Consider the following 14,351-nt stretch of genomic DNA (forward strand, 5'->3'; position numbering starts at 1 on the left):
GAGACATATCCGATGAAGCACGGCCCACTCCATGGCCCAACCCTAGCCGACTGACACATCCGCCTGTCAGTATTCCACTCCTGGAATGCGTGCATCGGAGAGGGCCGGAAGAAACGGTCTGCCCACCGGAGGATACTGCCAGGGCTGCCAACACCCTATTTGGAAAGCCCTGGTGATTGACATAAGCCACCGCCGTTGCATTGTCCATCTGGAGCTGTACCAGGAGCCCCTGAAGTCGATGATCCAGACAAAGAATTGGACGTACCATGCCCTCCATCTTCACTCTGAACAGGTTTGAATAAAACCCCTGAAACTGTACCCGACTGAGGAACCGGGACAATCACACTCTGAAGCAACAGGGCTTACACAGCCCCATGAGGAAAACAGCAAACGGTCTGGTGACAGACGCACATTGGAAGCAAAAAAAAATATTTTTGGGGAACAAGGCCAGAAAGCTATCTTGTAACTGCACAAAATCAAAACGCGTAATGATGTCATCCAGGGCAGCCCCCCACAATACATGTCTAAGCACCACTGCGGAAACAGAGAGCTCAGCAACCAGGAGAACTGTGGCCAATAGGCATAGCAGACAAACTGCAGCGCCTAGACCAACAGGACTGCCAATGCAGCAAAGGCAGGGAGATTCTGCTCCCCCTCCAGGTATGTCAGCTGGATCTTTAGAAGCCAGAGATTCCTCTACTGGAATTATATTTACATAGTTAGTGAGGTTGACTACATACATATATACATTATACACACACACACACACAGAGGTGTGTGCAACTGTCCACTTCTGAAGGAAGGACTGCTCAAAAGGGGTACCTCACAGCAAGTGATTTCAGAAGCATAAAGGGGCACTTTGGATACTCCCAGTCTTCACGGACGAATTTGGCAAAATAAGAGGGAGAAGGGAACACTTTTGCGGCACAAGGCGGCTTTTGGGTGTCAAAAGGGGAACCAGCTCTCCACCGCAGCCACCGCTGCATCCCCGATCTTGAAAGGTTCCCGCACAGATGTAATAATTGTGACAACCAGCGCATTTCTGTGAACCATTGCAGTTGTGGAGAAATCATCCTCACTCTCTGACAGGACAGGGAGCGTGGCCACCAACCTCGCAAGGTGGGCCACGTCCATAGCAGCAGAGCCAGATATAGGATAGTTCGACACAGAGGGGGTAGGGGAGGGAGCGGGGTGACATTTACTGGGCTATATGCCTATGCGCCAACCACAAAAAACTCAGGAGGGGGCCACCAGCTGAGACCCCCAGTGCCCGAGGACCCTCACAGGGGGGCGCCGACCGAGGACCCTCACAGGGGGGCGCCGACCGAGGACCCTCACAGGGGGGCGCCGACCGAGGACCCTCACAGGGGGGCGCCGACCGAGGACCCTCACAGGGGGGCGCCGACCGAGACCCCTGACAGGGGGGCGCCGACCGAGACCCCTGACAGGGGGGCGCCGACCGAGACCCCTGACAGGGGGGCGCCGACCGAGACCCCTGACAGGGGGCCCAGGGCCTGCACAGGAAACGCCAGGCCACAAAGCCGTGGCCTAAATGTTCAGCCTCCTGCCTCGAGTGCATGGCCCGTGGGGGATCGGACTGATCCAAGCCACTGAACGGTGGGCGGATACTCAAAAACAGAAAGCGGCAGCCTCTGCCGCCCGCCCTGGTGCCGCCAAGTTAGCACCCGGCCGGTAGGCTGCAAAGCCACGGCCTAAATTAGGCGGACCCTGATTGCAGGCATCCGGTTGCCCACCTCCTAGGCCCAAACACTGCAGCCCACGTCCAGAGGAGGAGGGGGCCCCGTACTTACTGATCCAGAGAAGTGTGCGTGTAATGTTCCTATACAGATCCCCTCACCACCAAATTGGGGGGGGGGACGTCAGACATTAGGAACACTGCGACTCAGGCCGAGACCCGGTTGTATGCGGCCTCGCAAGACGTTTAGCTCACAGGGCCAGCCCCCGTCCAGTGGGGCTAGGTCTCGGCCGACCTAGCACGTAGCTGCAGTCTGCATGCGCTCGCTGGACAGACTGGGGAGACCACTGGATCTTAGTGTCCAGCCCGTTGCCCAGCAGCTGACTGTAGATCGCACCGGAGAAAAATCCAGGAAAAAAAAAAAACAAAAAAAAAAAAATCAAAGAAATTCCCAGGACTAGAGATCCCAGCAGGGAACTAGGTCCTTACCCCTGACTAGGCAGAATTTTTTTTTAAGGCCTATAGCAGAGGGGGGGGGGGGGGGGTGTATACCACCTAGGACTGCCCACAGGCGTAGCCAAGTCTTTTTTTCTGCTTAGTGTCCTTCCCCTGTAGGGGGCGGTCTAACCCTATGGTTCTGAATAATAGAGCGCAGTGTCTGTCAATGAACGAAAGAGAAAAATGCCCTCACTAAGTGCAGTCTATTTGCCTTTAGTAAATAAACCCCTAAAGCCTAGTACACATGGCCAACATTTGGCCCGTGTGTATGGCAGTCGGTCAGGCAGAACCCGGCCATTTGGCCTCCTTCTGCCAGATGTGCATGTTGTAAAACCAGCTACCAATCAGCGCTCTCAGCCAGCTGTCAGAACACAATAGCTCAGCGGGGGGATATTGATGTACTAATATCGGATTGTTAGTACAGCGGCCTTGATCGGAGGCGTCAGTTTTTTTTTATATTTTGCATGCCATTTTTATATATATTTATATATTTTTTTAGGCCACATTTACATGCAGATCAAGTAGTTCAGCAAAAGTGTCCAGGGCTGTGGTCCAGGGTCTTTGAGCAGTTACAGAAAAATTTAGATTGTCCCTCATTTCTATCACTAGTTAGATCTGCCCCTCAATTCCCTTCTGAAAGACAATGGCCATCAATCCAAATGAAGAGGTGAATCTTGCCAACTGGGACACAGCAATAAAAACTTGACAGAGGATCTAACCAATTACCAGTCTATTGAAGACTTAAAAGAAGTTTTGCCTTAACCACTTGCCAACTGGCATACACCAATTTACGTTGGCAGAACAGCACAGGCAGGCAAAAGGGCGTACCTGTACGCTCCTTTGAATTTGCTGCCTAGCGGAAATGTGGGAGCGTGCCTGCAAACCCGATGTTCACCAGTGGCCTGCGATTGTGGCGAGGAGAGGAAGAACTGGGGAGATGCATTTCCCTGTTCTGCCTAGCAACATGACAGGGATCTACTGCTCCCTGTCACCGGGAGCAGTGATCTGTCATGTTCTACAGTTAGAACACATTCAGAGAACACACTTAACCCCTTGATCACCCCCTAGTGTTTAACCCCGTCCCTCCCAGTGTCATTTATACAGTAATCAGTGGCTATTTATAGCTCTGATCACTATATAAATGTCAATGGTCCCAAAGTAGTGTCCGATGTGTCCGTCATAATGTCTCAGCCCCGATAAAAATCGCAGAGCGCCGCCATTACTATTAAAAAAACAATAATAATAATAAAAAATTGCCGTAAATCTATCCCCTATTTTGTAGACGTTATAACTTTTGCGCAAACCAATCAATATACAATTTTGCACTTCTGGGCCAGGGGCACGCGCACACACTCCCAGTGACCGGCTCCCACTGTGACTGGACACAGCAGTTCCTGAGAGAGACAGAACGGCGGTCTGCTTATGTAAAAAAGGCAGATTGCCGTTCTGAAGAAGGGGAGGTAGTGATCCTGTGCTTCTGCTAAGCAGGAACACAGACCTCTGCCTTCTCACAGTACAAGCTACTACTCCACAGTTAGCAAGCACTCCCTAGGAACAAATTTAACCCTTTGATCGCCCCTGATGTTAAACCCTTTCCAGCCAGTGTCATTAGTACAGTGACAGTGCATATTTTTAGCACAGGGTGCCCTCTGACGAAGGAATTACGAAACCGGTCAGGGCTGAACTACACGGCTGTGGAAGGAGAGGCAATGACTGTCCGAACCTGGGTCCCACCACGATCTGTGATTATGACGAGCGGTGAGATATAGACATACCTGCCAAACCTTGTGTCATTCATTCTTTTAAAGTTTGATTTTTTTCTAAGTGTACATCTGGAAGGGGGCTTGTTTAAATACATTTTTTTACAGTATCACGCTATGTGTACCCCTCTTTTTTGATCTGAGTAATACCCAGATGGAACGGTGAACCTGCAGCTCCAGGAAGAATTTCTCATAAGCTTTGATTGATCTTCTATTCGGGAGGGGGGGGGGGGGGGAAGGGGGGGGAGAAAGGGAGGGAGGGAGAGGGAGAGAGGGAGAGGGAGACTGGGTGCTGTGAAGGGAGCCAAAGTATCTATTTAGATGATCTTTTGAGAAAGATACACATTCTGATGGACTTTATTAATTAACCATTTGTGTGGCAAATAAGGGCACATTTGGTTTACATACACAACCCTTACAGCGCTGCTAATGTTGTAGAATATTCTATATAAAGATTTTAGAGAATATTGGTTTTGAAATTGTATTGTTATAATATCTGCTATTTGTGTATTTAAAATATTTTAGTTTAATGGACACAGCAGTTCCTGAGAGAGACAGAACGGCGGTCTGCTTATGTAAAAAAGGCAGATTGCCGTTCTGAAGAAGGGGAGGTAGTGATCCTGTGCTTCTGCTAAGCAGGAACACAGACCTCTGCCTTCTCACAGTACAAGCTACTACTCCACAGTTAGCAAGCACTCCCTAGGAACAAATTTAACCCTTTGATCGCCCCTGATGTTAAACCCTTTCCAGCCAGTGTCATTAGTACAGTGACAGTGCATATTTTTAGCACAGGGTGCCCTCTGACGAAGGAATTACGAAACCGGTCAGGGCTGAACTACACGGCTGTGGAAGGAGAGGCAATGACTGTCCGAACCTGGGTCCCACCACGATCTGTGATTATGACGAGCGGTGAGATATAGACATACCTGCCAAACCTTGTGTCATTCATTCTTTTAAAGTTTGATTTTTTTCTAAGTGTACATCTGGAAGGGGGCTTGTTTAAATACATTTTTTTACAGTATCACGCTATGTGTACCCCTCTTTTTTGATCTGAGTAATACCCAGATGGAACGGTGAACCTGCAGCTCCAGGAAGAATTTCTCATAAGCTTTGATTGATCTTCTATTCGGGAGGGGGGGGGGGGAAGGGGGGGGAGAAAGGGAGGGAGGGAGAGGGAGAGAGGGAGAGGGAGACTGGGTGCTGTGAAGGGAGCCAAAGTATCTATTTAGATGATCTTTTGAGAAAGATACACATTCTGATGGACTTTATTAATTAACCATTTGTGTGGCAAATAAGGGCACATTTGGTTTACATACACAACCCTTACAGCGCTGCTAATGTTGTAGAATATTCTATATAAAGATTTTAGAGAATATTGGTTTTGAAATTGTATTGTTATAATATCTGCTATTTGTGTATTTAAAATATTTTAGTTTAATGTTATATCTATAAGCACTGGGAGAGAGGATTATTTTTAACTAAGGTTGATTGATCCACTTGTTTTTTTATACTATATACTTACCTATTTTTAATCCACTCCAGTCAGGTGACCCTGCAGCTCTGTTTAAAGGTAGCACTCAACAGCCATGAATTCCTAGAGCCACCCATAGGCTTCCATGGCCCAGCCATTGTTTGTGCTCCCTCCTCTCCTCGTTCACTGACGCATGGGAGCCAGAGCTGCAGAATCATGTGACTGGACCGGATTAAAAATAGGCAAGTACAGATATTTTTTATGGGTTAGGCAGGATAGGTAATCAGAGAGAACATTTTTACCAATACTTAGACCCCTTTTACCCCACACCGCCCATTGCGTCGAATAAAATAGCAGCGTTTTACCGCTGGATTTGCGGCGCATTTCAGCCGCTAGCGGGACGCTTTTACCCCCCGCTAGCGGCCGCAAAAGGGTTAAAACCGCCGGCAAAACGCCGCTATTGCGCTGCCCCATTGATTTCAATGGGGAGCAGCGGTGGAGGAGCGGTAAACACACCGCTCCTTCACCACTCCAAAGAAGCTGCTGGCAGGACTTTTTTCTGACGTCCTGCCAACGCACTGCTGTAGTGTGAAAGCCCTCAGGCTTTCACACTACACAAAATGGTGCAGCTTCTTTAGGGCGGATTGCAGGCACTATTTCTAACGCTATAGCGCCTGCAAAACGCCCTGGTGTGAAAGGGGTGTTAGTGTTAAGGCTTTTTTTTCCCCACTTTAACTATATACAATCGTCTGAATTTTTTTTTTGCAATAGTTGCTCTTTTAAAATGGGAATACATTTAGTAGCAGGCTCCCTACCATCAACTAACCAAATAAAACCCCCACTATACAAAATGCCCACTTTACATACCTGAACTCAAGGTCACATGACAATCCTCCCTCCTTCTGTTTACTTCCTGGGGTCCTTCTTCAGGTGTCCACATCACTGTCTGCATGATGTGGACACCTATTGCTGGGTCCTCTCTCATGGGCTCCAGAGGCAGGAGAACTCACAGAGTCAGTGAGGAGACCAGTGCCCAAGAAGATAAGCGGAAAAAAATTCTGGCCCCCAGGGCAAGAAGTTAGCTTGGATCATAAACGAAACTGAGTTTGATCCATTACACTGCAGGGTGGCTTAGGAAGAGGTGTTTGCAATCAAGACAGAGATGGTAGTTCATGCCCAATGCACTATTTAAATTACATTTTGGCCTGGACTTGGGCTTTAAGAAGTTACAACTGTTTTAGAATGAAGGTTTTGCATAAAAGAATAAAAGCTGGTCATTGTAAGCACCCCTCCATGGTAAATGCTTTGTATCAACCCTTTAGAAGTAGAAAGCTATTGCAGCCATCACATCAAAGAACTAGAAAGCTGCAATATATACATTTTTTATTTCTAGGTTTAATACCGTCTGAAAAAAAAAAAAAAAAAAAAGAAAAAAAGTCAGCAGCTACAAATACTGCAGCTGCCGACTTTTAAAATAAGGACATTTCTCTATCCATGGTGCTCGCGATGTTCTCACCTAAAGCTGACCTATCTCTTGGCTCCGCGTGGAGACGTCGGCATCTTAAGTAAGGGAATCAGGAAGTGAAGCCTTGGGGTGTTCATAGCCTGGTTTCCTACTTCGCATTTCGCTCCATGCGTTCCGAGTGGTTCCTGCCGTATTCTGGGATCTGTGTGTCTCCCAGAAAACAGCGGGGGGGTTTAGGCAGAGGAGGGGCCATACATTGTGAAGATCACCGTGGATACTGCAGTGATCTTTCGCTGGAAGTGAGAGCAAATACCTGGATTATACAGGTATCTGCTCCCCCCATGAAAGGTGTCAAATGTGACACTGGAGGGGGGAGGAATCTGTACAGAGGAAGTTCCATTTTTGGGTGGAGCTCCGCTTTAAAGGGGGGGGGGGGGATCTCCTAAATAGAGTCCAAGACAGCACTAGAAGTCATTCACTCACTCACTTCAACCAAAAGCAAAAATAAGAGTTTGGCATGAAAGGGCTCGCTTTACCAGCAAAAGTTGTGCACCTCGGTCCTAAAATATTTTTGATCTATTTTATCATGGTGAATTTTGCATCTCTAAATTAGCATTGAAAAATGATGCCCCACATAGAAATAAGAAGTTCATTCCTGTCAGAATTCCTGCTGTTAGAATACAATAGCTCAGCGGGAGAGATCTCCCCATCCACATTGAGTGTGTGGATGGGGGAATCGAGTCATTTTCTTTCATTCAACCTGCTGGCTGAACAAAAAAAAAAAAAAGGAAGCGACTCATGTATGGCCAGCTTTAAACAAATCTGTATTAAAGGTGTGATCCCTGTATTTGCTCTTACCGTTTCATTGATTTCAACAGCTTGTTCTTGTAGCAAGGCCACCAATTTACGGATTACCTCCTCTTTGCGTTCTGCATCTGCTTTGTCATCAACTGCCACGTTATTGTTCTCTGAATTGTATAGATGAACAAATGACAGGTAAAGCAAACCGTTATAGGAAAACCAACCAATAATGCCATTTCAAAAACAAAATAATGACATCTCTTTAAAGTTGAATTTTGAGGCAGATATATATATATATATATATATATAAAATGAGAGAGCGAGAGCGATCACTGAGTAAATCGTCAGCGCTATAGAAGTCCCTTTTAATAAATAAGTACATGTTTTGCCAAGCTCGCCCAGCAGTAAAAGCTATAACAAAAGCAAGCTGAACCAGCATAATATGTGGGCCTTTAAATTGAACTAAAATGGCTGCTCACATTGTGCTGCTGATTTAAATGAATTTAACCGCTTCCTGACCACTGCTCAAATGTACGTCAGCAGAATGGCATGGGTGCCCAAAAGGGCGTAGCCCTACATCCCTTTGTAATTCCGGGCTAGCGAGTGTGCCCCGTGGACTCGATGTCTGCCAATGGCCCACGATCGCAACGAGGTGAGGCAGAATGGGGAAATGCAAACAAGGCATTTCCCTGTTCTGCCTAGTGACATGACAGGGATCCCTGTCATCAGGAGCAATGATCTCCATCATGTCCTAGGTAGACCATAACCCCTACAGTTAGAACACACACTGTGGGAACACACTGTGGGAACACAATTCATAGTTTTTTTTTTTTTCATAGTTAGTAAGGTTGAATAAAGACACCAGTCCATCCAGTTCAACCTGAGTGAGTGTCTACAATTGTCCCTATCCCTGTACATTGCACACTCACATCAGTCCCTACCCTCAAGGAGCCCACAATCCAAGGTCCCCATTCATATATTAGGGCCAATTTTGGACAGAAGCCAATTAACCTACCTGCATGTCTTTGGAGTGTGGGAGGAAACCAGAATACCTAGAGGAAACCCACGCAGGCACAGGGAGAACATGCAAACTCCAGGCAGGTAGTGTCGTGTCGTGTCGTGTCAAACTCCAGGCAGGTAGGTGCCCTAAATTAACCCCTTGATCGCACCCTAGTGTTTATCCTCTTCCCTGTCAGTGACATTTACACAGTAATCAGTGGCTATTTTTAGCTTTGATCACTGTATAAATGTCATTGGTCCCAAAATAGTGTCAAAAGTGTCCTGTCTGTCCGCCGCAATGTCCCAGTCACGATAAAAAATTGCAGATCACCGCCATTACTAGTAAAAAATAATAAAAATGCCATAAATCTATCCTGTTTTGTAGACACTATAACTTTTGCGCAAACCAATCAATAGATTTTTTTTTTAACAAAAATATGTAGAAGAATACATATCCTCCTAAAGAAAGAAATGTGTTTTTTTATATATATATATATATATATATATATATATATATATATATATATATATATATATATATATATATATATATATATATAATTTTTTTATTTTTTTTGGGGGGATATTTATTATAGCAAAAAGTATTTTGTGCTTTTTTCTCTCAAAATCGCAGAGGTGATCAAATAACACCAAAAGAAAGCTCTATTTGTGGGGAAAAAAAAAAAGACGTCAATTTTGTTTGGGTACAACATCTTACGACCGTGCAATTGTCAGTTAAAGCGGCGCAGTGCCCAATCGCAAAAAATGCTCTGGTCATTAAAGGGGTAAAATCTTCCGGGGCTGAAGTGGTTAAACAAATAGAGATTATATTAAAAAAATATATATATATATATATATATATATATATATATATATATATATATATATATATATATATATATATATATATATATATATATATATATATATATATATATATATATATATATATATATATATAAATCACATCGGCCCTAGAGTTGCACGATTAATCGTTAAACTGTGATCTTGATTCCACCCCCCCCCATCATGATCTCTATGCAGAATTTCCCTATTCATTCATGTAACAAATGTAGAGGTCTCTCCTCACTCAGCTGTCAAAAGAAAAAAACGGGGCAGCCTGCCAAGTTTTTTCACAACATTGTCTGTGCTGGAAGATAACTATAAACATTGTAACTTTTCATTCTTAGATCAAAGGAATGAACTTCACTCTGTAGATGAGGGAAGTTTAACCACTTAAACCTTTTTCTGAAACTTGTTTCTTACAAAGTTAAAATCAGTATGTTTTACTAGAAAATTACTTGGAACCCCCAAACATATACTTACACACACACACATATATATATACACACACACATATATATATATATATATATATATATATATATATATATATTAGCAGAGAACTTAGGGAATAAAATAGCGATTGTTGCAATATTTTATGTCACACTGTATTTGCGGAGTGGTCTTTCAAATGCAATTATTTAGAAAAAATTACTTAAATTAATAAAAAAAAGAAACAGTAAAGTTAGCCCAATTTTTTTGTATAATGTGAAAGATGTTACACCGTGAGAACTGGGGAAAAAAAAAAATAGATATTTATTTAACAAAAATCGTGATTCTCATTTTAGCCAGAACCATGCAGCTCTAAAATCGGTCCCCGCCCTCAAGGAGCTTACAATAAAAGGTCCCTACCTCACATTCATACACATACTAGGGACAATTTAGACAGGATCCTAACCTACCAGCATATCTTTTGAGTGTGGGAGGAAACTGGAGTACCCGGAGGAAATCCACACAAACATGCAAACTCCAGGCAGGTAGTTTGAATCCCATTCAGGGCACTAACAACCCTAGTGCTGCTAGGCGGAAGTGCTAACCACGTAGTCACGGTTAAAATGGAATTCCAGGGAGGTGGCAATTAATAAAACTGTGCAGCCATGAAAATTGTATTTTTCCATGCAGCTCAGGCAAGTTCCCAAGTTTGGTTTGACATAACAGTCCTCATGGGATGAGCTAGATTCAGCACTCAGAACCAATCAGGCTTTGCTTCAGTGCTGACAAATGAGAGTGTGACTCATCAGTGTACTGCTGCTCCATCGCTGTCTAATCAGCAGGCAGGTTGCTGTCACTGAGGTCAAAGACCTGTATGCACAGTCTTATGCCGCGTACACACGACCGGACTTTTCAACATCAAAAGTCTGACGGAATGATTCCGGAAAACTATTCGATCGTGTGTGGGCTGCAGCGGACTTTTGATTCGCAAAAGTCTGACAGACTTTAGAAATGGAACATGTTTCAAATTTTTCCGAAAGAACTCCGCTGGACCCAGTTCCTACCGAGAAATCCGCTCGTGTGTGTGCTAGTCCGACGGACAAAAACCGATGCGAGGGCAGCTATTGGCTACTGGCTATGAACTTCCTTATTCTAGTCTGGTCGTACGTCATCACATTCGAATCCGTCGGACTTTGGTGCGATTGTGTGTGGCCAAGTCCGTTCATTCGGAAAGTCCGTCAGAAGTCTGTCAGAACTCCGTCAGAACTCCGTCAGAACTCCGTCTAAAGTCTGTCGGACCTAAGTCCGGTCGTGTGTACGCGGCATAACAGTAGCGTCTGAATCACAAGGCTGGCTTTAAATCCCTTGACATGTAAAATATCTCCCATATGCATTTGGCTTCTTTCCTGGAGTTCACAACTAGTTTATTGGCATATATTTGTTACTACTTGCTTGTTACACAAAGTCACAGACTTCCCCCTAGTTCATGTCAGAAAACAATAAAATGGTCTTATACGTCTTGTTTCCAGAAGCCCTTAAAGAGAGAACTGAGCACCTGCTTGCAGTCTGTACAAGATACACTTACCGTCTCTCACAAGATCGTCACGGAAACCGCTATGAGAGCGCATGGACAGTGGGGCTACTATCCAGCGGCTTTCATTGGTGATCTTGTGACATTCACCTCTATTAATGAAGTAGGGGCTGAGGAGGGGGGGTTCGTGGCTGTGGGCACCCTAAAGATATAAAGATCACCCACCATCCAGAAGTGACCTCAATGGGCGAGTTTGACAGGCAGTGTCACCTGTCCACTCTGAAAGTCAAGTTAAAATTTGCATGGGCTGTGATGCCTGGAAGCAAGGCATGTGTACTACACCGTTCAGCTGCAATTTTAGCAGATAGATATGGAGTCGGGTGGGCAATAAAATACAGTCAACAGCCTTTTTTGCCACCCGTGTGGACCTGTATGGTAACATACCAGTAGGAAGAAATGGATATGTTGATACAGTATGGTGACGCTAACTGTGCACATAAGAACAGGTCAAGGTAATTAAATCATCTTACCAGCACCGGCTGCAAGAGGGGCCCTTGGAACCTTTTCTGCATACCCGACAGGTTGTTGAGGTTCCAAAGGGCTCTTCACTTTCTTATGTTTTAACAATGTCTCCAGCTTCTTTGCAGCCAGAGAATATATCTCAGAGTCTTCAAGTTTACCTGTGAAAGATGCGCAAAGATTCACTAAACCTTCTAATAAACTTTTGACATAAAATAAATTCATCTGCCTCCTTTACAGTTCGAGCACTCTGAGGCATTCAAAGTTAGGTTTAACACAAAGAGAAGTGCAGGGTATGAAAAAAAACAAAACATTTATACTCACCTAGGTGGATCAGATCAATGCTACATCTGTCCCCTGCCACCTGTACATTGAGAGCCAAGTGATCAAAGATTGCTGATCGATCAGTTCTTAGTCTTCAGCGAGCAGAGAGCCGGTGGCTGTCAGTCACCGGCTCTCTGCTCTGCCCCTGGAGCACCAGACTGTGGAAGGGATGGGAGCAGCTGGCTCAGTCTCCCAGCGGCTCGCTGGTAAGCTGATCCAGCTGTAGTTCCAAGCATCTGGGTGGATCCCAACATTAAAGTTGGGATCAATCCAGAGCCTGGATCAGCTAAGGTCCTTTAGTCACAAAGTGCACTCCTGTGATCCACAGGAGAAGCAGGGCCAAAGGAGCTTTAGCCCTACTTCTCATTTAATTTTACAGCAGCAGCTCAGTGTACTGGTTCTGCAAAAGACATATTTTACATCATTATACTAGTAGATAGGATGCTGTGAAAGAGGAAGAAATAGGAAGTAGGTTTTTTTTTCCCCTTAAGTAATGACGATTTAAAGCGGTATGAAACGCCACTTTGTGATTTTACCTACAGGTAAGATTATAATAAAGCTGCATACTAGCACATTATCTCATTACCTTGCAGGGGGATTTTTATTTATTTTTTTCCAAAAGTTTACTACCACTTTAAGTGAATTTTGGAGTGTTAATTGCCCAAAGTGTAAAATTATCACATTTTATTTTCTAAAAGTAAGGACCTATGGGTAAATCATTTTACATGGCTGGCCTACAGGTTAAAGTGATATTAAAGTTAATTATTTTTCTAAAATGAATAAAGCGGTTATACTTATCTGCTTTGTGCAATGATATTGCACAGGGCGCTCCCTTACCTCCTCTGACAGTACCCCACTGGCACTGTCTGCTGCGCCTTCCTCCGGGTGCCTCCTTAGTAAGCCGGGTGCTATAAGGGCACCCATGAGTGTGCGCGCTGCTGACCCAGGCTGTGTGTGTCGATAGACCAATACAGTGCCAGTTAGCCACGCCCTCTGTAACCTCCTCACAGGAAATTGACTGACAACAGCAGGAGCCTATGGCTTCCATCGCTTTCAGTGTTTCCTGTGAGACCAGGAAGTGAGAGGTTCAGTGCTGTAGCTGGAACAGAGAGAGAAGAGTCAGGTAAGTGTTTAGGGATGGGTGGTAGAAGTTCACCCTAAAACTAAAATCTGTAAATCTACAGGCACCCACAATCTAAGACTAACTTATCCAGCCCTATAAAGAAGAAATCACTATACATACCTTTTTTTTTAAGCCACTCCAGTCCAGTCTCCAGCAGCGGAAGACAGCAGGACACAGCCGACAACGGTTGTGAAATGCCAGGAAAGGGAGTCACTCATAGACTTACTATGCGGCTACCGGTTCCCCTTACAAGGTATAGCGGCGCAGCACCCAAGAGCCGAAAAATCAGCTTTGGTGCTGACATTGCGGGATCCTTGGACAGGTAAGCATCCTAATATTAAAAGTCAATCAGCAGCTACAGTGTTTATAGGTTGACTTTTACATTTTTTGGTAGGGGGGGGGGGGGGAACGACATGCTCTGAAAGGAAGGGGGGGCATGACGCAACATGCTCCGAAAGGTGAACTTGTCCTTTAAAAGTGGAGTTCCATCCCAAAAAAATAAAAACATTTACATTTTTTACTCAGCTCTACGTGCCTGTTGCTAGGGGGTCCCTCATAGTTTGCCTCCTTCAGTGCTTGATCTCCTGACGTCACTACCTTTGGTGAAGAAGGGAGATCGCCTCTCCCCCCACCCTCTTGGCAATCATCTGGGACACGTGACCAGTCCTAGATGATTGCGCGGCCAGTAAAAGCCACAGGCAGGTGCCCACAGTAAACACGCCACTGAGTGGGGGGGGGGGGGGACGAGCGAGGCTTCGATCCCCCGCATCACTGGACCCTGGGACAGGTAAGTGTCTGATTATTAAAAGTCAGCAGCTGCAGTATTTGTAGCTGCTGACTTTACTTTTTTTTTTAAGCAGGAACCCCCACTTTAAGGCTACTTTCACAT

At 45.0% G+C, this 14,351-nt stretch overlaps 1 protein-coding gene across 1 annotated transcript in view; it reads right to left on the bottom strand.

Moving 5' to 3' along the window:
* BCL2L12 (BCL2 like 12) overlaps positions 1–14,351 on the bottom strand; it is a 77,530-nt gene that overhangs the window by 27,496 nt on the left and 35,683 nt on the right. Inside the window, exons 4-5 of the mRNA XM_077457168.1 lie at positions 12,027–12,176; positions 7,749–7,858 (exon numbers count right to left, since the gene is read on the bottom strand). Coding sequence (XP_077313294.1) covers positions 7,749–7,858; positions 12,027–12,176 — 260 coding nt within the window. The remainder of the gene's footprint in view (positions 1–7,748; positions 7,859–12,026; positions 12,177–14,351) is intronic.

The sequence above is a fragment of the Lithobates pipiens genome, unplaced genomic scaffold (genome assembly GCF_037356315.1).
Source record: "Lithobates pipiens isolate NorthernLeopardFrog02 unplaced genomic scaffold, aLitPip1_a1.2 Scaffold_27, whole genome shotgun sequence".
NCBI classification, from domain to species: Eukaryota; Metazoa; Chordata; class Amphibia; order Anura; family Ranidae; genus Lithobates; species Lithobates pipiens.